At 45.4% G+C, this 23,786-nt stretch overlaps 1 protein-coding gene across 2 annotated transcripts in view; it reads right to left on the bottom strand.

Moving 5' to 3' along the window:
* Nucleotides 1-23,786, bottom strand: part of LOC135370129 (uncharacterized) — a 116,798-nt gene that overhangs the window by 13,577 nt on the left and 79,435 nt on the right. Inside the window, exons 5-8 of one of the 2 annotated variants that reach the window (XM_064603819.1) lie at nt 11,841-11,945; nt 5,390-5,506; nt 2,793-2,906; nt 2,232-2,357 (exon numbers count right to left, since the gene is read on the bottom strand). In XM_064603819.1, coding sequence (XP_064459889.1) covers nt 2,232-2,357; nt 2,793-2,906; nt 5,390-5,506; nt 11,841-11,945 — 462 coding nt within the window. The remainder of the gene's footprint in view (nt 1-2,231; nt 2,358-2,792; nt 2,907-5,389; nt 5,507-11,840; nt 11,946-23,786) is intronic. The other variant, XM_064603827.1, reaches the window with a different exon arrangement.

The following is a 23,786-nucleotide window of genomic DNA, read 5'->3' on the forward strand; positions in this document are numbered from 1 at the left end:
GGGAGCCCTCACCCTCACAAGCCCTCGCGAGGGTGCCCACCTCTGGCTGTGACCCGCGCATGCATTGTGGTTAGTTGCCCACACACGTGACCCATAAACGTCACGGCAAGACGTCATAAAACATGGCGTCCTCCATGTCCGCGGCGTATCTTACCTGAATACAGAGACGAGCCGCGACCGTATAACTTGTTTCCACTTTCATAACATCTTTGGAGTTAGGAGTTATCACACCCGTTGAAACACAAGATAGATAATCTCAGTGTGGAAGCAATGGATCACTAAATCGCTAGAAGACGTACGTACGTCATCGTGACATTGCCTGGCTTCTCTTCTGTTTTGCTCAACTTTTGCTGTGATTTATCACGCGGAAAATGTTGAAACAACCCATAACCTTCAAAGTATTGTGCGAATGGACTCCTTGAAGGTGACGTTTGCTGAAGATGAGGTTTGCTAAACTTCCAAGCCTCCGCGTAGACCGCCATACCGCCGATCACGGGATCACGTGACCGGGCAACTAGATGGGCGTGGTATTGCCAGGAGCGACCGCCAGAGGGGTCCCACGGCCCTCCGATCTTATAGCCCTCTCCTTAGTTTCTTACCTCCATGTTGTGTACATAGTCTGCAACGCACTCCAAGTTTGTTGCGGGCTATCCCGAGTTGTGCTGAGAGGGAACCTTCCGTTTTGCGAACACACGTAGGTCATACCATGGGCTGTATAACTATAAAATATGAAGGAAATCGGAGGTGGGGTTTTTGAGAAACGAGAGCCAAAAAAAACCCAATTTTTTAGAACATAGTTGTACTCTACACCGCCTTCTCGAAAGGCGGCAACGTACGGTCATGTAAATTTCACATCAATTTAAAGAGCACGCTTCGACCTTCACGCCGGTACCTCATATATCTCGATGGCGTGTATAGGAGAAGTGCAGCGCAAAGACAAATATGAGCAAAATGTGAATTTTGTTGCAAATTTAGCGATTTTTAATTGAAGATCAAAATAGAATTGACCCGTGCTGTTTATGCACATTGAAAGTCGTTGTACCTGACAAATTGTGCAAAAAAATCTATAGTTTGGGACCGTCCGATGGCGAGGAATAAAATGTCAAAGTCGCTCCGTCAGAAAGCTCCGTCGCCGAGTTAATTTCTTTGGCAATTTTTTCCTGTCGGACCACAACACATAGAGCCAAAATATTTATTGCTCCTGTGTGTATGCTTGTTGCGGTACAACATATATTTTTTCAAGGAAAATCGGTGATGGTGCACGGACCACAGCGGTGGGCAACGTCACGACTCACGCTCTTCTTCGGGAATGTGCGTCCTGGGCCGACTTCTAAGGAAACTATACCAACATATGTTTGAAAGCGTGTGAGGAAAACGCAGGAAAAAATCCCAGACAGCACAGCCGGCACCGGGTTTCGATCACGGGTCGGTGTGGATTCGTCGAGGATGCCCAGTGAACTCCACGGCATGTACGGTGCCCGTAGTATTGTTGCCACGATGGTGACGATGCTAAGCAGGATGGTGACGTTGTCGGTTACGGACATCACCATTCTGCTAAGCATTTCATAAATGTTATTACTTTCAGATTCAGATTTTATTTGTGCACAGTAAACAATGTATACACAAAATACCAACTGGATTGCGAGGTCAAAGCCTGTAAATGCAATCCATCTAACACAACACAAAAGTGAAATACAAAGTACAGCGTTGTGCGGTAAAATTAAATGTCAGAATACAAGTTCCGATTGAACCTATCGAGGTGCCTCCAAGTTAGTGAAATGAATAACGTAATCAAAGGTTACGGGAACCAGCTTTCGTGGCATAGTGGTTAGGATGATCGCTTTCCACGCCGAGACTGGGAGGTGACACGGGTTCGAATCCTGTCACCGGCTGTGCTGTCTGAGGTTTCCCCTTGGTTTTCCGAACACTTTCCAGACGAATGTCGGCACAGTTCCCCCTGAAGTAGGCCCAGGAGGCACACTAACCCCCATGACCCCACTCCTTCTTGCTGTCCTCACTCCATCTGTTCACGTCTGTACGCCGCTCATAGGCAGAGTTGCTTCGCGGCGCTAACACAAAATCAAAGAAAAGGAAACGGGCATGATCCTAATGCCGCACGTGGGGGCCGACTATAGTAAACACACCCGAGGCACTGGTGCGCCACGGAGTTTTGGCTTATCTCTGAAGGAGGTTCCCGAACTGCATAATGTAGTGGCACACTTTATACAAACCTTTCCTGGCGCATGACCTCGCAATGCCCCATTTCTGGGTGTAGTCAGTCTTGCATCTGCATAGGCCTTTGTCGCATTCGGAATTGTCAGTGTAGCACACACCATAAGGACACCATCCCAAGTGTTCTGTGAGTAGTAGACATGCAACACAATTACTCAGCAAAAATCCACGTAAGGTATGATCGTGTCTGTGCCAACTAACGAAAGCGCAACTTCACCACTCACAAGATGTGACACTGCCGATTCTTACTGCACTAGTTTGCAAACCAATCCACACTTTAAATTATGCGTACTTGAACGAATGTGTGAGGGACAGTTCTTGCCCCAATGCGTCCAAGCGAATCTTGTGCGTGCATATCGAGTATCTCACCAATGGTAAAGTAAGCGCGCAGCATAACTAGAGCGTCTCGGAAACGGCAGGGACACAATAATTCCGTCGGAAGCTAACGAGGGGAGGGAAAATTATTTCCTTTGTGGACCCGCCCTAAAATTCTGTCCCAACGACGAAGGAAAAGCAAGGGAGAGACAACTCAAGATGATGGGGAGCGAGGTACGGCTTACGATTTGGAGTACAGGAGCCGTCGAAGAAAGTGGAGTTCTTAAAGCATTCACATCTCTTGAAGGCGGTGCACAACATGCTCCCCCAGAATGCACAGTCACTGTGATCGGTGCAGGCTGGAATGTGGGACATTACATCAAAATCTAGAATAGTCTACAGCAGGCACCTTGCTATATGCGCTACACGTTGCTGTCGCGCGTGAACCGTGCTGTTCGTCACTCTTAGAAGTGAATTTCACCGCATAATGCGCTTTTAGCCAACCACAATCTCAAATGATGTCGTTATCTGCGTTGAGTCGTTGAAAACGGAAGGCGTATACTTTTTGCAACAATTATGAATGGCGTAAATGTCATAAAAAAGACGTACGCCCCCCCCCCCCCCCGTTTCAACAAATGAGGGCAGATGCCCTAAGTGTATTATTATCCGCGGTGTATTAATTTTCGCGAATCACTGAGGCTATCATTTTCAGACATATTCGCGTGGACTTAATTTCGTGCTTCGAGGACAGCCCCTCACTCACTGGGGACAGCACAAAGGCCGGGTCAGAAGGCCGTGAGTTTTATTTTCTTCTTCTTATTGTGACCTGAAAAGGCATTGTCTCACAATGGAGCTCTGTTATCTACACCAGCTCCCTAGCAGGGAAAAACACTGGCACCCGCGTTCTCTCACGTCACAACACTTAAAAGAGATTAGCAAATTCCTTACTGGTCATTATATACCACAAGGCCATCGGCGTCCAGTAGTCCGAGAGCAATATCATGAAAGAGTTCTGAAACTGGTGCGAACGTCAGCCGCAAGTAGCGCCGACGCATCGCGACCAGAGCCGCAACGATGTCACGGCTTTGGTATTTGAAGCCCACAGACCAGCAACACGGACCATACGCTTTGGGTGCCATCTCCAGAAAACTGCCGAACGTCGCGTGAGAAACGCATTGATTCAACTGCCAAGCTCTATGTCTACGAGGCTGATTCATTGGCCGTTCGAGGGAAACGAAAGCGTGGCTCCTACTGTTTCTACGACGAAGAGTTCCCGTATAAGATCGGCAGGTACGCTGCAAAGAATGGCGACCTCGCTGCAGTTCGAAAGTTTTCTGAAGGCCGTGAAAAGCCACTTAGAATGCAGTGCGATCCATGACACCCATTACTTCCGTGACTCTCGCGTGGCTATGGCTGCTGGACAACAGCTCCAATCAGCTTCAACAGAGTTCGTCCCGGGACAGTTCACCGGCGAACTACTGCCAAATGCCCTAGGTGTGAATTCCTTGCTAAAGTGCGTCATGCGTAAAAATTTACAAGATGGTACGCCAAGTTCGTCAAAGCTACGATGAACAAAGGTTGTTCACCCAACGACGTCCAAGCGGACCTGCGAGTTCCTGCTGTTAAGCCTATCCATGATGCGTGGCCCGCCGGAACGTACGAGGAACTCTCCAGGCGGCCTTCCGATAGTCGTTTAGGTAAATTTAAAATTTCAATATTTATCGATAAGGATATCGATGTTACATCGATACAGATATCGATATGCATGGAACGTTGCCTGCCTACGTACTGCTGACGATGGCCCAACAAGACCGAAACAGCTGTAACGGTGACTGAACTCACGCCTTATTATATGATTGTGGTCGTGAGCTACCAGACCCGAAATTCCGAGCATTGCTGCTGGTGCTACCTGGTTTGCAGTGAAGGCCACTAACTTCTTCTTCAGTAGCTTAACTATAACTATCAACTACTTAGCGGTGGCGTAGTTTAACTAGTAGTTCAACTACTTTTCAGGGGAGTATTTAAAACTACTTGTTTAACTACTTAACATTGTTCATCAACACCAATCTTTTGTAGTGTTCTTGGGCACCTAAATATGAATCACGAGCGGTGATAATGATATTTAAAACATACTCTTCTGCCTATGTCGCTTAATTCACATACTGTCGTAAAATCCGCTGTCTGTCTCTCGTATATTATGAGCTGACAAAAGTGCTTGCTGCGGAAATATTTTCTATGGAGTGAAAGCTGCCCCTATAAAGGTACGCACAACATACGGAAGACCATGTGCGAGATTTATACTCAGGCTCCTTCGTCACAGATCAATGTTCCGCAGACAAATGTGTGTTGGGTGCCGATTGCGCCACTGTGGACCGTAAAATATTTTCGCTTAGCCACGATGATCGATCACGTAGCCATGGTATGCGGTTTCAATGCAAATTCATGCAATGAGGCTGCACTAGAGAACCATTAAATATGAAGATCTAGTGCGCATGCACGGCACAATTGCTCTGCACCTCCGCACTCATCAAACAAGTAGCTCAAGGTAAAAGTCGGAAGCAAAATCGTGCCGTAAGGCTTACAGCAAAATCGGAAGTAATTGGCGCCTGCGGTAGCTAACTACTGTAGTTAACTACTCGAAATAGTAGTTCAGCTAGCAGTTGCCACTACATTGCTGCAAGTAGCTGATAACTACTTTTCAACCGCAATCAGGTAGTTTAACTACATGTAGTTAACTACTGGCCATCACTGCAGGTTTGTACGTCTAACATTCAGCGACAATACATTATTGATCAGACTTGGTTTATCCGCATCGTTTCTCTAAGAAGCGAACTCAAATTACCGATAGCTGGTTCACAGTCTCCCAGGTTGCCCGTCTTCGTGTAGGCACCGCCGCAACGGCAGCACCCGCTAATGCAGGCGGTGTTGACTCCAACACAATCAGAGGTAGATGAACACGCTGAAAGACAAACAAGGAGTCGCGAACTGTAAGTGGTGTTCACTGTTAGTAGCGCTAGAAAAATCATCTGGCTTACAAGAGCAGTAGAGAGAAATACCTCTGACAACACAAAATCAACCACTGTTAGCAATGGCATAAGTCAAAACACTGCCCCCCTACTGTTATGCAATCATTTTTTGTCTTTTTTGCTATCCGAACGGTTTCATTTTGCGTACAAAGGAAACTAATAGTCTCTCTGGTAACTACTTCTAATAATAACTTGAGATGATAGTATGCATTCAAGGATGATCAGACGCATCTCAAGCAGCACAATGTACTGAAAGTCGAGTGCAATAGGGGTGGACGGGTAGGTGGAAGACCTTGAACAAACTGGTGAAACTAAAGAACATTGATAAGACACATACCGTCCACGCATATTGCACTCGACTTTCGGTACATTGTGCTGCTTGGGATGGCACGGGGGGGGGGGGGAGCGCATGGTATAAGAAGGGTGGGAAGCCCAAGGTAAAAGAAAATACAGACAGACGACGATATACTCCGTTCGGAAGAGCTTCCAAATAACATTCACGGCGCCCGGCAGTTCGCACTTGTTGGTAACTGAAATACTCTACCCAGGTACTCTATTTTAAATACTGTTGGGAGTTAGTTGGTATCTTACAAATACATCTGAAAGGTAGTATTTAGTACCTTGACCTAAATATTGTTGGCGCTGTCTTTTCTGTAGGGTTACACTAACTTTAACAATAAATCCTTTCAGAAAAACTCTTTCAAAATAAATGTTTTTCAATAAACCGCGTAAAATTCATCGATAAAGAATCAACCGCGCAAAAATTCCCTCCCAAAAACAATGGCTAAAAAATCTCCGTTGAAAACTAAACGTTCAGAAATATACTGTCAAAAATAAACAATTAAAATATATATTTCAAAATCTCTAATCGAGGATTGGCGCCTCCGTCACGTGGAGTAAATGACAACCAATGTCAAACTGCGCTGCCGCAAGTAGTTCCCAAGTCCTCGAATTTCATTGGCAGGTGAGTGCGTGATAGGAAAAGTGTCAGAAAATCGTTCCACTGCTGTCTGTGTCTTCTGTGTTTACAATTTATGCGTTGGCTGTGACACTTTCAATGAATGTGCGCCCGCATTGTAACAGACGATTTTAAAAAGATGCGTGCGCCACCAAGAGTGCGGCGCAAAGCAGCATGGGAACTTTCAAGGACACCGCTCTCTCATCTGCTTCTGGTATAGTTTACCCTAGCTGACGCTGCTGCTGCGCACATCGGGAGTGTTGTTGTTGTTGTTCTTCTACCTCTGGCCGACTCGTAATGCTCTGAGGCGCTAGAAGTTCCCATGAGCCCTTGCGCGCCACAGGTGGCGCTTGCATTTCTAAAAAGGTGTATTCTAACTAGCCACGGCTAGCAGTAACACTACCACCACCGTAACTGGAAGGCTGCCACTTGACCACAGGCGCTGGCAGGGGGGTTATTAGGAGTGGCAACACCAGCTAGACCGAGAAAGCCTGTTCACTCGTCGACGTAATGTAACGACCAAGAGTCAGCCAACCGGAATCGTGTTTTCAACGGCCGTAGCCAATCACGAGCGTGCTTTCAGCGGTCGTAGCCATGGAGACGAACCACCGTGGTCTGCGAGTAGTGATTGAACGTCGCCGCGTACTAAATGGGACAACTTTAAAATAAAGCGCAAAACGGTCCCATATGTTTCTCAATGTTGATTTTCTGGAACGCATGTTGCACTTTTTGTCTACAGATTCAACTCAAGATAGCTGCAATCATTTGAGAGTTCTTGGATTCGCAATGCGGCCAATCGCTGTAGCAGACGAATTCTGACTTTATGTGTCCACGTAGCGAAGGAGGGAGAGGAGGCAATAAGCAGGCCTTGTGTATCTAGGTGGCGTTGGCAGTGGTCACCGCCGCCAGCGACACAGCAGTGAAACGAAGAGAGAGAGAGAGAGAGGAAAGAAAGAGAGCAAAATCGGGAAGGTGTGTTTGGTTCAGCCGTAACTTTATTCGCTTCCAAAAAGGCAACAAAAGTGCGCTCGGACACGGTAGCAAAGACACTTCTCAATTTCGCACTTTACCACGTTTCCTTCAGTATGAGGGGCTAAGAGGAGAGATAATGCACAGCGACTTCTCTGGTCTGGGTGTAGGCGATATGGAACCATTAAAATTAAACGCTCAAGAATAAACGGCAACAGTCTACCGTTAAAAATAGAACGTCCACAATATAGCCTGAAAGAAATCCACGGTAAAGATAATCTGCAACACTATTCAACTTGAATTACAAATCGCCAAAAAGCTACGCTTAAGAATATACCTTTAAAAAGTGAGGTGAAATCGGCTCTCAGTTTTATGCCCGCACCTCCCAAAGCATGGCGAACTCCAGGCAAGGGAATTCAACGAACCTCACAAGAGCAAACGAGCCTAAACTAACCCGTACTAACTGAAGCTAAAGTAAACTAATCTGCTATAACCTGATCTAACCCAACGCAGAATACAATAAATCTGCCTCCGTGCTAGAAGGGTGGCTTTCCAATCCGTTTGTTTTTAATGGTGGATTCGTAAGCTTTGATCTTTAAGCGGGTATTTTAAGCAGTTTATTTTTGGAGATTTATTTTGAACAGTCAAGACGCTGCATTAATTCATCGAATGCGACTCGATGTAGTCTTCACAGCGCAGTAGCATTACCGCTTGAGACAAGTTGACTCTCCCAGATGCTGTCACTGCGGTTCTCTAGAAGATCCAGCGGACATATTTCTTCATTGCCCACACTACCTACCTTCCCGAACCGCACTCTGCTGGACTGTCCCCCACCTCTCTCAAAATCGCTTGGTTTATGGCGAAATCCAGCACACCAGCACTCTGTCCTCATAGCTCTTTTGACCTTTTTGGACACCATAGGACCTTGAAAGGGCTCATTATTTCTCAGGGGCTCGTTATTATATTTGAAAGGGGCTCATTATTTTGAAGGGGATTATTGTTTCATTCCCCACATTACAACCAGCAATGGGGTAGAGTAACGCTCTCGGCTATGAAACTCACAGTTCATCAGCTCACAATAAAGTTATTTTTAAGAGTGCGAATTTAAGTGTTTTATTTTTAAGCGGTTTATTCTTAATGGTGGATTCCGGGCACATCCCTCTCGTCTCAGCTTCAACGTCTAGTGGCACCAATGGCTTCCCGCCAATGGACAACTGGCATTCTCTCCCCATTTTTGCTTGCAAGAGTCGGCCTAACGTTCGCTTTTTGGATGCCACAAGACACCTGTCGTCAAGACGCTGTATTAATCTATCGGATACGACTCAAAGTGGCTTTTACAGATCACCGCAGCCACCGCTAGCGACAAGGTGACTTTCTTGCTGGGATCTAAAAGATCTTGAGCACACTTACCTTTAAGCAGCACGAGGACGACACGGACAGAAAAATGAACAGGAGTAACGCTTTTCTTACAACCAGAAGGTAGAGAATTCATATTTAAGAACTTGATGTGGAGAATCTTGAACCTGTTCTCATTGAGGAATGTTGATCTTCTAGGAAGTCTAGCTATCTTATCTCCGAAGACAACAAATCAGCAGAAGGTCAGCTTACACACAATCCTTTGGCCTCCTTTCCTATTCCATGTGCTTCTTGTATCCCCCTTGAACGTTGATCTTTAAAATGTGGTTTTGCAACCGAGTCTCTGAATTGAGGCGCGCACTTGCAATCCTTGCAATTTAGAGCCAGCAGTCCTGATGGTGTGGACTTCTTTATCGTGTATTTGTGTTCCTTTAGTCTAATGTTTAGGCATCTCCCTGTCTGGCCTAAGTATATTGCCTCGCACTCAATTCAGAAACAGAGTTAGAAAAGCACGTTTTAAAGTTGAGCTTTCGAGGGAGATAGAAGAATTATATTGATTGTTGGCTGTTGATTTGTTGTCTTCAGAGATAAGATATCCAGACTACCAAGAAGATCAACATTCCTCGAGAGGAACAGGTTCAAGATTAGCAGCACAAAGTTCTTAAGAATGTATAAAAATGAGAGTTGATTTGTTTACCCTTTAATTGTAAGTAAAACTGTACTCCTGTTCAGTTATCTGTCCATGTCCTAGTTGCTGCTTCAGGATTACTGTGGGTTACCAAATACCCCACTTCAACAGTTTACTGATCTAGAGCACATACTCGTTTATCCAATTGCACGCGCTACCAACCTTTCAGAACCACATATTCGACGTCTTCAAATCAGCTAGACACTGCCTTCTCACTATATCAAAATTAATTGGTCAAATCCAGCCTACCAATGCCCAACTGTAAAGGAATTTCTCAAGTTTTCTGACACTGTGGTACTGCGCTACACACTGTGAGGCGACACAGGGTGTGATTATACAGGGTGTTTGCTCTAACGTGTACAGAAATTATATTTAAAGCGAGCGATAAAAGAAAAGCAAGTGGTACTTTTCTGCTACTTGAGTAAGAAACAGGTACTGCTTCACTAGTAGCACCTGTTTCCTAGTCAAGTAGCTGAAAAGTAGCGCTCGTTTCTCTCTTATCGCTCGCTTTAAATACAATTTCTGAACACGTTAGAGTAAACACCCTGTATATGTAACCACATTACCGCAAGCGAAGGGGTAGAGCACCGCGCTTGGTTGTGAAACACCCCAATCATAATCATTAAAATAATGATGTTGTTGTTGTTGATTGAGTCAGCAGGCAACTGCACACTGCGGTTCACGCATGATTGATACAGGGTGTCCCAGTTAAATGCGAACAGATTTTTAAGAGATATATAGATATCACTTTTTCGAGATGAAGTCAATATCAATATAGCATGTGCTGAAGGGCACTCATTAAGAGGGCACCAACAAACTCCTAAGGCAATGTCCTATAAATAACTTCTTAATTATAAAATATACGAAGTTGTCCCAATGAGAACATCTGGTCCCTTCGGTCACCTGATACCGTAACCGTTTTCAGCATAAAAATCCGTTCGACAGATCGTCCGCAAAAAATTCGAGGAGGAACACCATTTTTTTTTCTTTTGTTTATTGCGCATCTTCGGAGACACGTCTATGGTGGCGAGGGTGACAGAGCACACTATCTCCTCGCTCTCACCGGAGCTCTGAGAGAGCTCTTGCATCCTGGAAAAAGATAAGGGTAGTTGCGATAGCGTCACCCGATACGAGCCGCGTTTACATGAACTCGACAGGAGCGGGTTGAGTTGAACTGTCGAGTTAACTCTTTCATGTAAACGCTGTCGGGTCGAGCTGACTCTGCGTCGTGTCGAGTTAAGTCAACTCGACAGCATGCGATGTGTTAACGCGCTCGACTCGACGGGCGAAGTGCATATAAACGCTGTCGGGTCGAGTTCGCCGGACTCGAGGAACTGTGAAATCGAGTACAGCCATCGCTCTACGCAGGCGACGGCAGGCCTGAGCAGAAACGGGAACCGGAAGACGCTCTTACTGCGCTGGCAGCTCGACTCGATCCGCTCTGTCGAGATCATGTAAACGCGGCTACATTTTTTTCCCGCAAGATACAGCTCATCTTCGAGGCATGAGGCGGCATTGTGCTCCTTCACCCTCTCACATTGGGAGTGAAGGTAAGACGCGTCCCTAGAGACGCGCAATGAACATAATAAAGAAAAGAAAAACGTGCTACTTCACGACTTTTTTTTTGCAGACGGTTTATTGGACGGACTTTTGTTTTGAAAACGGCTACGATATCAGGTCACCAAAGAGATTAGATGTTCTCATTGGGACAGCTTCGTAGCATTTTATAATTAAAAAGTTAATTCGGACAGTGCATTAGGAGTTTGCTGGTGCGCTCCCAGGGAGAGCCCTTCAGCATATGCTATATAGCAACTGACTTCATCCCGATAAAGGTGATAGATATATTAGAAAAAAATCTCTTCGCATTTAGCTGGGACACCCTGCACATAAAATTGAAGCGCGCTAGAACCTGAGCCGCTTGATGCCAAGTTTTGCGAGAATGGACATCTACATCCACAGAAATGAAGCGTTGAAATGGCGAACAAATTTTTTTAAATGTTACACAACATGCTATCACATGCGCGACCAAATTTACGACTGTTGCACTCGGTGTATACAAAGGTATGAAAAAAAGCACAAGAATGCCTTTTAAAACAACATGCGCGACATACGAGGACGAAAACGGTCAAAGTGGAACATTCAAATTCAGGGTCGAGTACTTTCACACCATCCGATGCATTACCGTTGTTCATCATAATTTTGCACGATATTCTAAACACATAAAAGCATTGGATATTCAAGGTGTGACCTCCCTGCCTCTGAATACGTGAAATAGGCCCCAATCAAGTTTAATTACCGGAAGACTGGCAGGTCCCGCCCACCGGCTTTTTACCGGGGTAGCATGAGCAGACTCCTACCCAGCAGTCAGCGGATGCAGGGCATAGATTGGTTTGTGAGCAGTCTGTAAGTAAACGAAAAGACACTTTTAATAACCTGTAGCACGCTTTGCAATATTTAATTCAATGCATAGTGCACTATAGTGCACTAGAAATCTAGTAGTCCGTCTACATACGCCGTTGGAGATAAGGAGACACAACAGCGTGCCAGGAGAAATACTGCAGAGCCACAATGGGGAAGGGCTCACGTAGTGTCATGCGACCTGTCATAAAGGGACCGAAAAGTGAATATAAACCTATCGAAACTTTATGTTCAGCGAAAAGCTTGAACCTTCAAAAGTTCAAATATCAAAGAGCTCCGCTGAAATCGCTGTAGTTTTTCTGAAATCGAATTTTTCATAATTGCATGTCCAGGGACCTAGTAGGAAACCGAGCAGTCTGTCAACAATTGCATGACCCCGCGCCATCTGTCGAAGACGCATGTAATACGCGCACTTCTGGGCGCTAATGCGAAAATGGCAGTAGGCATTTGTGACCACTTTCTACGTCGAGAATGTCGAGTCTCTTGAACATGAGTGCGCTGGAATTCCGCATTCGACAACTGTCGCTCACACAGAACTGTTGTTCGTGCGTTAGCGTGGTGGAAAGTGTGTTCTTCACAGCAGAAGATTTCTCGTCCAGAGATTAATCGGAGTCACATTCGTCCTCAGCAGTAGCTCACCGTGCCGTGAACATGCACTGCTTTGTGAAATTTCCGTGTATCAGGGAGAAGCACTTGTGTAAGCCGAAGCAAGCGCTGTTTTTTCGTCGTGCAGGTGTTCGTGTGTGAAATGCAAACCGACGGATACTATGGATGGATACTACGGTCTTTGCTGCCGACAGGTAGAGAATGCGTGTGGAAGGCAGACAGACAATTGCATCAGAACTAACGAAATACTGTGCCTTGACACCGAAGTGAGTATACTGCAAGTGTCTTTTACATGCATCCGAGAAACCGAAGAGCAACATACACGGCAGCGCCGTGTGGTCTTTACGCGCTACTTGAACGGCAAACTGGACGGAAAACCCTTATTTCTGCAGGAAATTCCGTTATACCACCTGACTTCCATTCACAAGAAGGATATGGGGTGCTCCGAGAAAATACAATAGAAAGTACTCCACTGGATCTCGATCTGCGTCATGCATTCAATTAGAGATGCTTTCCCATCAGTGCGCAGACTTGTAGAAATGTTGATGTCAACATATTTTCATTTCGTGCTTGCTGCAAGTTTTTCTCATTGCTTTTTCTTTGCTGTTACAGCATATTATAATTTCTAGTTTGTTCCTGAAGGGTTAAGTAACCTGTGGGCATAGATGTATTTGTAGGTTATACTGATGTCTCAATTGTATATGTGAGGAGTAAGTAAGATAATTTTCATCAGTGTCATTCAGCTGAACTGTGTTCATAACCTTTTAGTATACTTCTTAGTGACCACGTTTCGAAATGTCAATTAACATTTGAACCAAGATTGGGATTTAACACTTAATTAACTCTGTTTTGCTAAACGGAGTACTTGTAACTGATTCATTATCACGTCACGAACTAACATTTGTAAAGAAGGATTGAGGGCTGACTTCAATTGTTATTAACCCTTGATCTGGGTTCAAAGTTAACCATGCACCATTGGTGTGCATAGTACTCGAAAATGGCTAAATAATTTATTGCATAAGTTCTCTGTCACTGTAATTGAGATGTACTTTTGTAAAGTACTTTTGACAGCCCTGCAAATTGAAACTGGCTTCAGTGTACACCACAAATGCATCGTAACATTTGATTGAAATATAATATAAGAGCAGAAGCAACGTTTTGTCACAACTCAAACTATATCTTTCTTTTTTTATTGTCCAGGGATTTAGGAAACAGAGTAGGACTTCCTGCCCTCTGATGTTTTGACGTACTTGATAGAGTTGTAAAACCTGCAACAAAATAAACAAGAGACGTATAAACAGTTTTGCCTTTTGTTTTTGAATTTAACAAGCTAGTTATATTTTACCATTTGTTCACTTTTGTGTTCTCTGTTGGTGAAAAGATTACAGGAACAATAATGCTGCAGATCAAACAATGACCTGTCATCTTGATGAAGATGAGAACATTTCTTCAGGCATGCTAAGTGAAACAAAAGAAATGCACAATGAAGGTTGTACAAAAACAGCAATCTCCGTCGACTAAAACTATATATCTATGTGGATGTAACCACATCGTGTAGTTTCCTTTCAAAAGTAGGACTAGGCAAGGTTGTTTGGTAGTTGTTGGTAGGTTGTTGGCATGTTGATGTGCTATACCGTTATAGCACATAAATATAGATGAGGCTCAAACACAGTAGACAGCGTGATGGCTGCAAACTAAAGTGAAGATTTATTCAACAGAACAAGAAATCGAAAGCATGAGTAGAGAAAGGCAGTGCCCATGCAGTGTATGGTGAACCACACTAATCTCTGAGAAGGTAGGATCGGAAGAGCAATAAAGAGAAATGACAGCTGCGTTCGAGACATGGGAACTCTGCAAATTTAGGACCAATATGATGTGGTAACCTTGCATGGCTCACTACAGCTCTTACACACATTGAACAATTCCAGTAGTGAGGCTTCAAAGACAACGAACGTTCGCTGTTTCATGGGGCATTCAAGTGTAGAGGATGCATCTCTAGAAAATTAATTAGCGTTCCTTAGTCATAAAGTCATAACTACACCTCAACAGGAAGTATTCTTGTACCCTTCAAACAAGCTATAGTAGTACTCATCGGTTTCTTCTCCTATTGTTGACGTCATACTAATGTTCTGCACTTGTCCAAAGACTCCAAAAAATGTCACAAAGTCTGCAACACGTAACAAATCTAGTGCTTCCATCTGTGGACTTTGCATACCTTCTTTCAGCTATTTCTGTCAATTCAACTTGAGTGCCTGGATCACACACACACCTAAGCAGTCTTGCGCCACTTCAACACTGGAAGGCCCCTAAAATTAAATTTGTTGATGTTGACACTGTTGAGTACGGGACAAGTAGAATAACGCAAGTTAAATGGAATACGTCATCGCTATATTATAATTTATACATGTGTGACGCCTGTACGTACCTAAGACGTTGTGTTGAACTCGTCACCTCGGTGAACCAAAATCACTGGGTACTGAGCATCAGTGTGCTTCGTTACGTCTTCGCAATTCGCCTTCTACGGCATATTCGTAGTCATCGGCAGCAAGAGGAGCTCAGCACACACGACACGACTGCTACATCTAATAACCGAGTGTTTCGAACCACATTCGTTTTCGCGCACTCTCCTGTTGAATCTTGTGGTAGAAAACGCCCGCCGCCGATGGTGAACGAACATGATTTTTGCATCCCTCAACACCAAAACAACACCAGGCATATGTAGGTCTGTGGAATAATTGACACAACAGCCACGAACATGTCATTCACTTATACCTTAGTTACACTAGCGCTCTCAACCACGGTTGAGTCGACCACGGTTGAACTCCGGTTGAACTCCGGTTGAACCGTGGTTGAGAGTGTTACACTGCAGCGCCAACCGTGGTTGACTGCACAACCACGGTTGAGTTTCGACCGACCTCCTCAACCACGGTCGGGTCAACTGAAAAGCAGATGGCGGACTCCACTTCAGCTACTGTAGTGCCGTCGGAAGCAATAAGTGAGCTGCCGTGCAGTAAAACACACTTCGTTTGGTCAGATGCCATGACGATGAACTTGATAAACCCCTGGGAAGACAATGTAGCCGTATCGGGGACCAAAGAGGCCAGAAAAGAAACGCCGCCGATTACGACCGCGTCGAGACAGCTACTGCGGTTTTCGTCGGCAAGCAAGTGTGGGTTAAAATAGAAAACCTGACGATCGAATACTGGTAGGAAACTCAGTTACTTCACTTCTTGTTTCTGCTTGCTTTGTTGTGTATGTCATAGCTACGTCTATTTTATCCAGCTACCACAACATGTTGGTAGATGATTCTGTGCGATCAGTGGCGTTTTCGTCGCATTCCTGCGAGCGCGTATGATGTACATGCTGTTCCTTTTCGATGTTTCATACTATTTGGTACAACTGATAACATGTCATACTTGAATTTCCAGCTTCACCTATGAAAACTACAGCCACACTGCACGGTTTCGCACTGCTATAAGACGACTACTTCAGAAACAGTGATGTGATGTCATGATTGGTGAGCATAACCACAGCTGCAATCTGAATCTGTGTGCTGATATGATGTGTGGAACTCTGCATCTGACTGACCTGCTTCAGGATGATGAGGGGATATGGAAATGGGGTGTGTACGTCCTCTTCGCTGGAATAAGTATGTGTTGTAGTTAGTACATCACTGCTTGTTCTGAACTCGTGTGAACCAAGCATGTGCTTAAAACATGTAATAGTTTGTAAAGGCATTATTATGTGGTAAAAAATAAAGTCACTAAAATGATAAATATGGATGAGCATTTACTAAGCTGGAAATCAGTGCCAGTGCTGGCAATGCTGCATGTAATCATATGCATATTACTACTAAGCATAGCAAGGCAACTAGCGGGTGGGGATTCATAGTCAGGAGATTTATGTGCAACAAGAAAATACAATAACAGAGCTTGTGTGTATTGTATGTCATTTGTTATGCATGCTATTTATCCCCTGTGTATGTGTTTGTGATCCCGGTGTCGGGAACTTGGCGCCCCCATCGCCCGGCAGCAGCCGCAGTAACCGTAGCAGTAGCAGTAGCAGCTGCATTCACGGTTGGGTCGCCGCAGGAGGGAGACCCTCACGTATAGCTGTGCGTGGCTTTCTCGTGTCTGGGGAAAGGGGGATCCTGGCAGTTGAGTGGACTCGAGGTTGGTTTGGACCCTTCGGGGCCCCTCCGGGAAAACAACACACTGCGTTGGCCCCTGCTTCCCATAGACGGGTGGTCCTGGAAGGCCCGGCCAGGACTATTCAGCCAGTCGCCATCTCACTTTTCATTGCTTTCTCTTTATCCTCTCTCCTCCTCGCTCCCTTCCTCTTTCACCTTCTTTGGTGGCAAGGGTCAACCTTGGGCAGTTCTTTTCACTCTCCAGAAAGCTGCACTTGGGTATCATTCAGAGGTACCTGCTACTGCGTGGTGTGCGGTCCCCTGGTTGGGCACCGTGGTGGGCGGCAGGACGTCTGCACCAAATGCCATTCATTCTTCTTATGGACAAAATCAGCTAAAAAAAATCCGATCGGCGCCTCAAGAGGAGCCGCACCGAAGAACAAATGTCGAATTTCTTTCATCTAAGTTGTCCGGAACCTTGGTTTGCCAAGTTCCTGGTTCTCCACTCCGATGACGAGGCTAGACAACTGTCTAAAGTATCTCCTTTCCTTGTTGCTAGGGCATGCGAACACGAAATAGGAAAGTCGTTTCAGGCCAAGAAACTCAGCTCAGGAGACATTCAGGTGGAGGTCAACAGCAAAGAACAAAGTATAGCACTGCAAACTCTAAAGAACATCGGGGAGATACCTATCTCAGTTAAAACACACCGAACACTGAACACCGTTAAGGGAGTAATTTCCGAAGAAGAGTTAATCGAGTGCAGCGAAACTGTAATCGAAGAGGGCTTGAGAGAGCAAGGCGTCGTCTCTGCCAAACGTATAATTATGCGGAGAGATGGCAAGGAGATCCCGACCAAGCATATCATCCTGTCGTTTAAGCTGCACACACTTCCTTCTACTATCAAAGCCGGTTATGTCAATTGCCATGTCAGGTCATTTATTCCAAATCCTCGTCGCTGTTTCAAATGCCAGCGGTTTTTTGCACAGCTCCCAAGTCTGTCGAGGACAGTTGGTGTGTCCCAGATGTGCTGGCAAAGAACATACTCCTGAGTCGTGCACAAAAGACTTCCACTGTGCTAACTGTGAGGGGGGACACCCGGTCTATTCTCGGTCCTGCCCACGATGGAAAGAAGAAAAAGAAACATGGAAAATAAAAACAGAACAGAACTTAAACTGCAACGCAGCACGAGCACAGCTCGAGTTCAGAAAGAAAGGAAGTTTTTCCGACGTGATGCGTAGGGGAGTGGCGTCACCGAGGAAGTTCGTGGAGACACAGACCTGTTTTTCGGGTACTGAGTCCCCACTCTACACTCCCCAACCTCAGAAGGCTGGAGACACTCCGGTGTCTTCTACCGTGACGGAGGCCAGCCGTTCAACTGGCCACAAAGAAACAGCCACGGCCTCCTCTAAGGTCGATGGTCAGTTTGGGACGGGGTCGTAAAAACCCCTTCCCGGAAAGGCACCCAAAGTATGGGGGTCGACGATGACGACTCGCAGAAGTCATCGTCGAGCCTCCCCAGCATTCCTTCACAAGGGAAGGAAAAACGAGAAAAAGGACGAGGAAGGGGTTTCAAAAGGAATGAACAACAGAAACAACCCCCGCGAAGGGTCCAACCCCCTAAATGGTACAAGTCTTTTCTAGTAGGTGTCACCAAGTGCTGCGCTTTCTTTTCCTCCTTTTTAGTGTGACCGTTATGAACCACTTCCTCCAGTGGAACTGCCGTAGCTTACTTTCTAACTTAGACGACATTAACGATCTCTTCGACAAGTACAATGCAGCATGTTTCTGCCTCCAAGGAACATATTTAAACACACACACACCAAATCCAATTCGTAGACACAGTGTATCTCGAAGAGATCGAACAGACGCCACTCGCGCATCTGGCGGCGTGGCTATCGTCACACGAGGAACTGTTCCGTCCAAAGAAGTCCACTTGGTTACAGACTTGGAAGCCGAAGCCGTGCAGATGTGTCTGGACAGAATTGTCACCATCTGCTCGGTCTATTTGCCACCATCAGGAAGTATTGCACAGAAAGATATAGAACACTTAATCAGCCAACTTCCAACTTCATTTATACTCTTAGGCGACTTTAATGCCCACAATCCGCTTTGGGGCTGTACAAGAACCGACGGCCGAGGGAAAATGTTGGAAAGGGTCTTTATCAACCTCCATCTGCCTTTTAAATACAGGAGCACCTACGTACGTCCACTGTTCAAGTCAGTCTTTCTCGGTCTTAGATTTATCACTTTGCAGTCCATGTCTATATCAAGATATAGAATGGAGCGTGGAAGAAAACCCACTTGGGAGTGATCACTTTCCAGTGATCCTGAAATATATGTGTGCAGTCAATAGTCTGACAGCATGCCCCCCTAGATGGAAGCTCCAACATGCTGACTGGAATGCTTTCTCTAAAAAATGTGACCTGTCGTTAATCCCTGTGGAGAGGATGACGATTGAAGAGGCCAACAATGTAATTACCAACGTCATCCTCGATCCAGCAACACAATCCATTCCCCAGACTTCCGGTCGTCTACCGAAACGACCGAAGCCATGGTGGAACAGCGAGTGCAAGGAAACTCGTAAACTTTAAAATCGTGCGTGGGGTACATTTCGGAGGTACCCCACATCACAAAATCTTCTTTTGTTTAAAAAGGCGAGAGCCAAGGCCAGATGGACGCGGAAACAAGCAAAGCGGTCATCTTGGCACAACTTCGTGTCTTCTCTATCTCCCTGTACCCCATCCAAAGTAGACTTCGCAAAATCAGAGAACACCGCAGTTATACAATCCCTCTTTTAAAAGTCAACGGGCAGGTGTGCGGAAGCCTACAAGAACAGGCGGATGCGCTCGGACAACATTTTGAATGCATCTCTGATTCATCCCATTACAGTCCCGAATTTCTTAGAGTAAAAAGAAACGCTGAGAAACGAAACATTCCAATGAGTGGTGGTGATGAGTACGTGTACAATCACCTGTTCACGATGGTGGAGCTTCAGCGATCCCTATTCGCTGCTAAAGCCACTGCCCCAGGCCCAGACAGAGTAACCTACTCTATGCTGTGCCACTTGTCTGATGACTCAAAAAAATTGTTGCTCCTTTTCTTTAACCGCGTTTGGGCAGAGGGAACGTTACCATTATTATGGAAGACTGCGACTGTCATTCCCCTTCTCAAGCCAAGAAAGGAAGCATCGAATCCAGCCAGTTACAGACCTATCGCCCTTACGAGTTGTATTGGGAAGACGTTTGAGCGAATGATCAATAACCGGCTGGTTCATCATCTGGAAGAAAATAATTGCCTTTCTGAATTTCAATGTGGTTTTCGAACAGGGTGCTCCACTATGGATCACCTTGTTCGGCTAGAAACCACTATCCGTGAAGCCTTCGTCAGAAGACAACATTGCTTATCCGTTTTCTTTGATTTAGAGAAAGCATATGACACCCCGTGGCGACACGGTATTCCACAGGATCTTTACTCTTTTGGCGTGGAGGGCAGACTCCTTAGATGCATTTCAAACTTCCTCCAGCACAGATCCTTTAGAGTGCGAGTGGGAACCACTCTATCCCGCCCTTTCGTACAAGAGAATGGTGTCCCGCAGGGATCCGTTCTCAGTGTTGTTTTATTTATTGTGAAAATCAACTCTGTGACCAATGTCATCCCACCCTCCATATCTTTCTCATTGTACGTGGATGACATTCAAATATCTTGTTGCTCCGCGAACCTGTCAATATGCGAACGACAGATGCAGGTGGCCATCAACAATTAGGCCAAGTGGCCTTCATCAAATGGGTTTAAATTCTCAGCTGAGAAAACTGTGTGTGTCCATTTCTCCAGGATTAGAGGACTGTTTTCACCACCTACGCTGCAGCTTAACCGACAAGATATCCTTGTTCAACCAGAAGCCAAATTTCTTGGCATTACTTTCGACTCGAAGCTGACCTTCAAGGCTCATATCCAAAACCTAAAGATAAAGTGTGTCAAGTCACTAAACATTTTAAAAATCATTTCTCACAGATCTTGGGGTGCACACCAGGAAACACTTCACCAAGTGTATACATACTGCATGTATTCGTTCCAAAATGGATTATGGGTCCTTTGTCTACGGTTCTGCTCGAGAGTCGGTGTTGAAAGCCCTGGACCCTGTCCATCACCAGGGGCTCAGGCTCGTGCTTGGCGCCTTCCGAACGTCTCCAGTACAGAGTCTATATGTTGAATCGAAGGAATGCTCCTTGAAAAGACGGCGTTCTTACCTCGGTACGTCGTGCGCGCTTAGAATACATAGTCTACCCCAAAATCCAGCCTCGACTTGCGTCAAGCACACACGCTTTAAACAGCTGTTCATTAACAAGGCCTCTGTCGTCCCTCCATTCTCTTTCCGAATTGCATCAGAGTTTGATTGCCACGGTTTCTCGTCCTGTGACCTACAAGTTGTAGAATGTAGCAGAAAGCTCCCACCCTGGGAACCACCTCCAAGGTGTGACATCTCTTTGGCAAAATACAAGAAACAAGACAGTGCCTCATCAGTACTTCAACAAGAGTTTGCACACTTGAAAGACAGCTTTGATAACCATACTGAGATTTACACAGATGGGTCCAAGTCTAGTGCACGAGTGACTTGTGCCATGATTTGTGGCGCGCACACAAGGTCTCATCGTATAAAAACATTTGCATCAATTTTTACTGCCGAGGTTTACGCCATTATCTTGGCTCTCAACTACATCCTTCAAGATTCCATAAAGTCCTCTGTTATATATACAGACTCCTTGAGTTCCATTAACGCAATTTGTAGTCAGCATACAACAAAGAACTTTCTTGTGCAGCGAGCAAGATCTTTAGCCAGTTTGATAACAACAAAGGGGTACTCCCTCATCCTATGCTGGGTGCCCAGCCACGTGGGCATCAAAGGCAATGAGTTAGCAGATCAAGCAGCTGCAGCTGCTCTCCAAAATGACATCACACCTTTTGAGATGTCCGTGCAAGACATGAGATCCGCACTCAAGAAATCACTGCACAGAATGTGGCAAGCCTTTTGGAACACACAAGCAAATAACAAGCTCCACTTAATTAAACCTCACATTCAGGATACAGGAGACCGGTTGGAAAACCGCCTGTTGTGCACTTTACGAGCAAGGTTACGTATGGGCCATACGTACCTTACACACGGGTTCTTACTTCGAGGAGAGGAGCCACCTCAGTGTGCGCACTGTGGTCAGCTCCTGTCTGTTGTACAAATACTCATCACATGCACACATCATGAAATCCATCGCAAACATCACTTCAAGGTATTTTATAAATACTTCTTACCTCTTCACCCAGCCCTATTGCTTGGGGACGAGGCTCTCGTCCCTTTTAGAAGCGTCTTTGATTTCCTGAGAGACGTTGGCGTTATTAGCCTTCTGTAGTCTTACACGTATACACTCATCTTTTCATCGTGTTTACTCTTAAATAACCATAACATCACCACCGTCTCAATCATACCTCAGTTTATGGCGCATTATGATCTTTGTTGTCAATGCGCCATTAAACTCCCAATCATCATCATCATCATCATCATACACACCACACCACCAAACACATGTTGGAAGTAGTCCCGATAAACTTTGAAGGAGTGACAAAACAAATAAAAAAAATACACAGGAAACATCGAGTCATCTTCCTCAGTAATATGTCGGCTCACTGCATGCTTCACACATTCTTGTGTATCTTCTAGGTTCCAATTATACACGAACACCCAGAGGGAAACCATTGTTGCAGCATCCCAGCCTGAAGAACAAACAACTGAGCAACAAGAGACAAGTTCAGAACCTGCACAGAGCTCACAGAGAAAGTAGCCCAAAAACCAGACTGTGATGATGCAGGTCCTAGAGCTCTAAAAGCTGTGGAAATGACAGCTACAAAAACTGAAAAAAGGAACGAAGGTTTCAAAGAAAAGTACTGAGGCTGCAGGAAGGAGTTAATAGAATGCAACAAGAAATGCTTCGATAAGCAAATTAAAATGGTGCAAGCGAGATGGTGTACTGTGGAAAGAGCAAACATTTTCTTCAGTTCATATTGTGTGTTCCTCAAACTCAAGGAAATGTTTCATTCGATGCAGACTTATTTTCAATCACCGCCACCACTGTTAGCGCTGCGCAGGTATGAGTAGACAGAGGCCACAGCAAGAGTCGAACAAGGAACGACTTTACTCGTGAAGGAAAAGGGAAAAAGTGAAGGAAAAGCGTGTTACGCGAGACACGCAGTGTGCGCAAGATGAAAGTGAACAAACACGTGAGCATACGTCAGACGAACACGAAAACGAAACTAGACAACACATTGTGTAAATATATCTAACACCCTCCCTCAATGTGTCGTCGCAAAAACCCTTGTCGATGGTATCGGAGTCTGATGTTTATGAAGACCCAGATTCTCACAATGCCGGCGTGTCTTGTTCCCATTCAGAGCCTTGGTCATGATGTCCGCGTAATTTTCCGATGTTCTGATGTACTGGAGTTTCAATTGTCCATTCTCGATATTCTCACGGAGAAAGAAGTGTCGCAACTCTATATGCTTGTTGCGTTCGGATACCACTTGATTATTTCCGACCGCAATTGCACCCTGATTATCAACGAAGAGGGTATGTGGCTCACCGATGAATTCACTCGCTCCCACTTCCTTCGTAAAATGTTGCAACCACAAGACCTCTTTAGTTGCGTGGCACATTGCGATATACTCCGCTTCGACTGTTGACAGTGCGGTTGACGTCTGCTTTTTGCTACTCCAGGATACCGCTGCACCTGCTAGCGTAAAAACGTAGCCACTGAAAGAACGTCTGTCAACACAATCAGTCGCCCAGTCTGCGTCGCAGAAGGCTTCAATTTGCTTCCCAGTCTTTGAAAACGTTAACGCAACGTCTTTCGTTTGTTTGAGATAGCGTAGCATGTGCTTCAATCCGCTCCAATGCTGTTCGGTAGGCTTCACATTAAACTGACTCATATATGACGCTGCGAATGCCAAGTCAGGTCTCGTCCCTCCAGCTAAATCAAGTAGCCCTCCAATCGCTTGACGGTACTGATGAGACAATGCATTCGCTGCCTCGTCGTCATCACACGCTTT

This window comes from Ornithodoros turicata, chromosome 1 (genome assembly GCF_037126465.1).
Source record: "Ornithodoros turicata isolate Travis chromosome 1, ASM3712646v1, whole genome shotgun sequence".
Classification (NCBI taxonomy): domain Eukaryota; kingdom Metazoa; phylum Arthropoda; class Arachnida; order Ixodida; family Argasidae; genus Ornithodoros; species Ornithodoros turicata.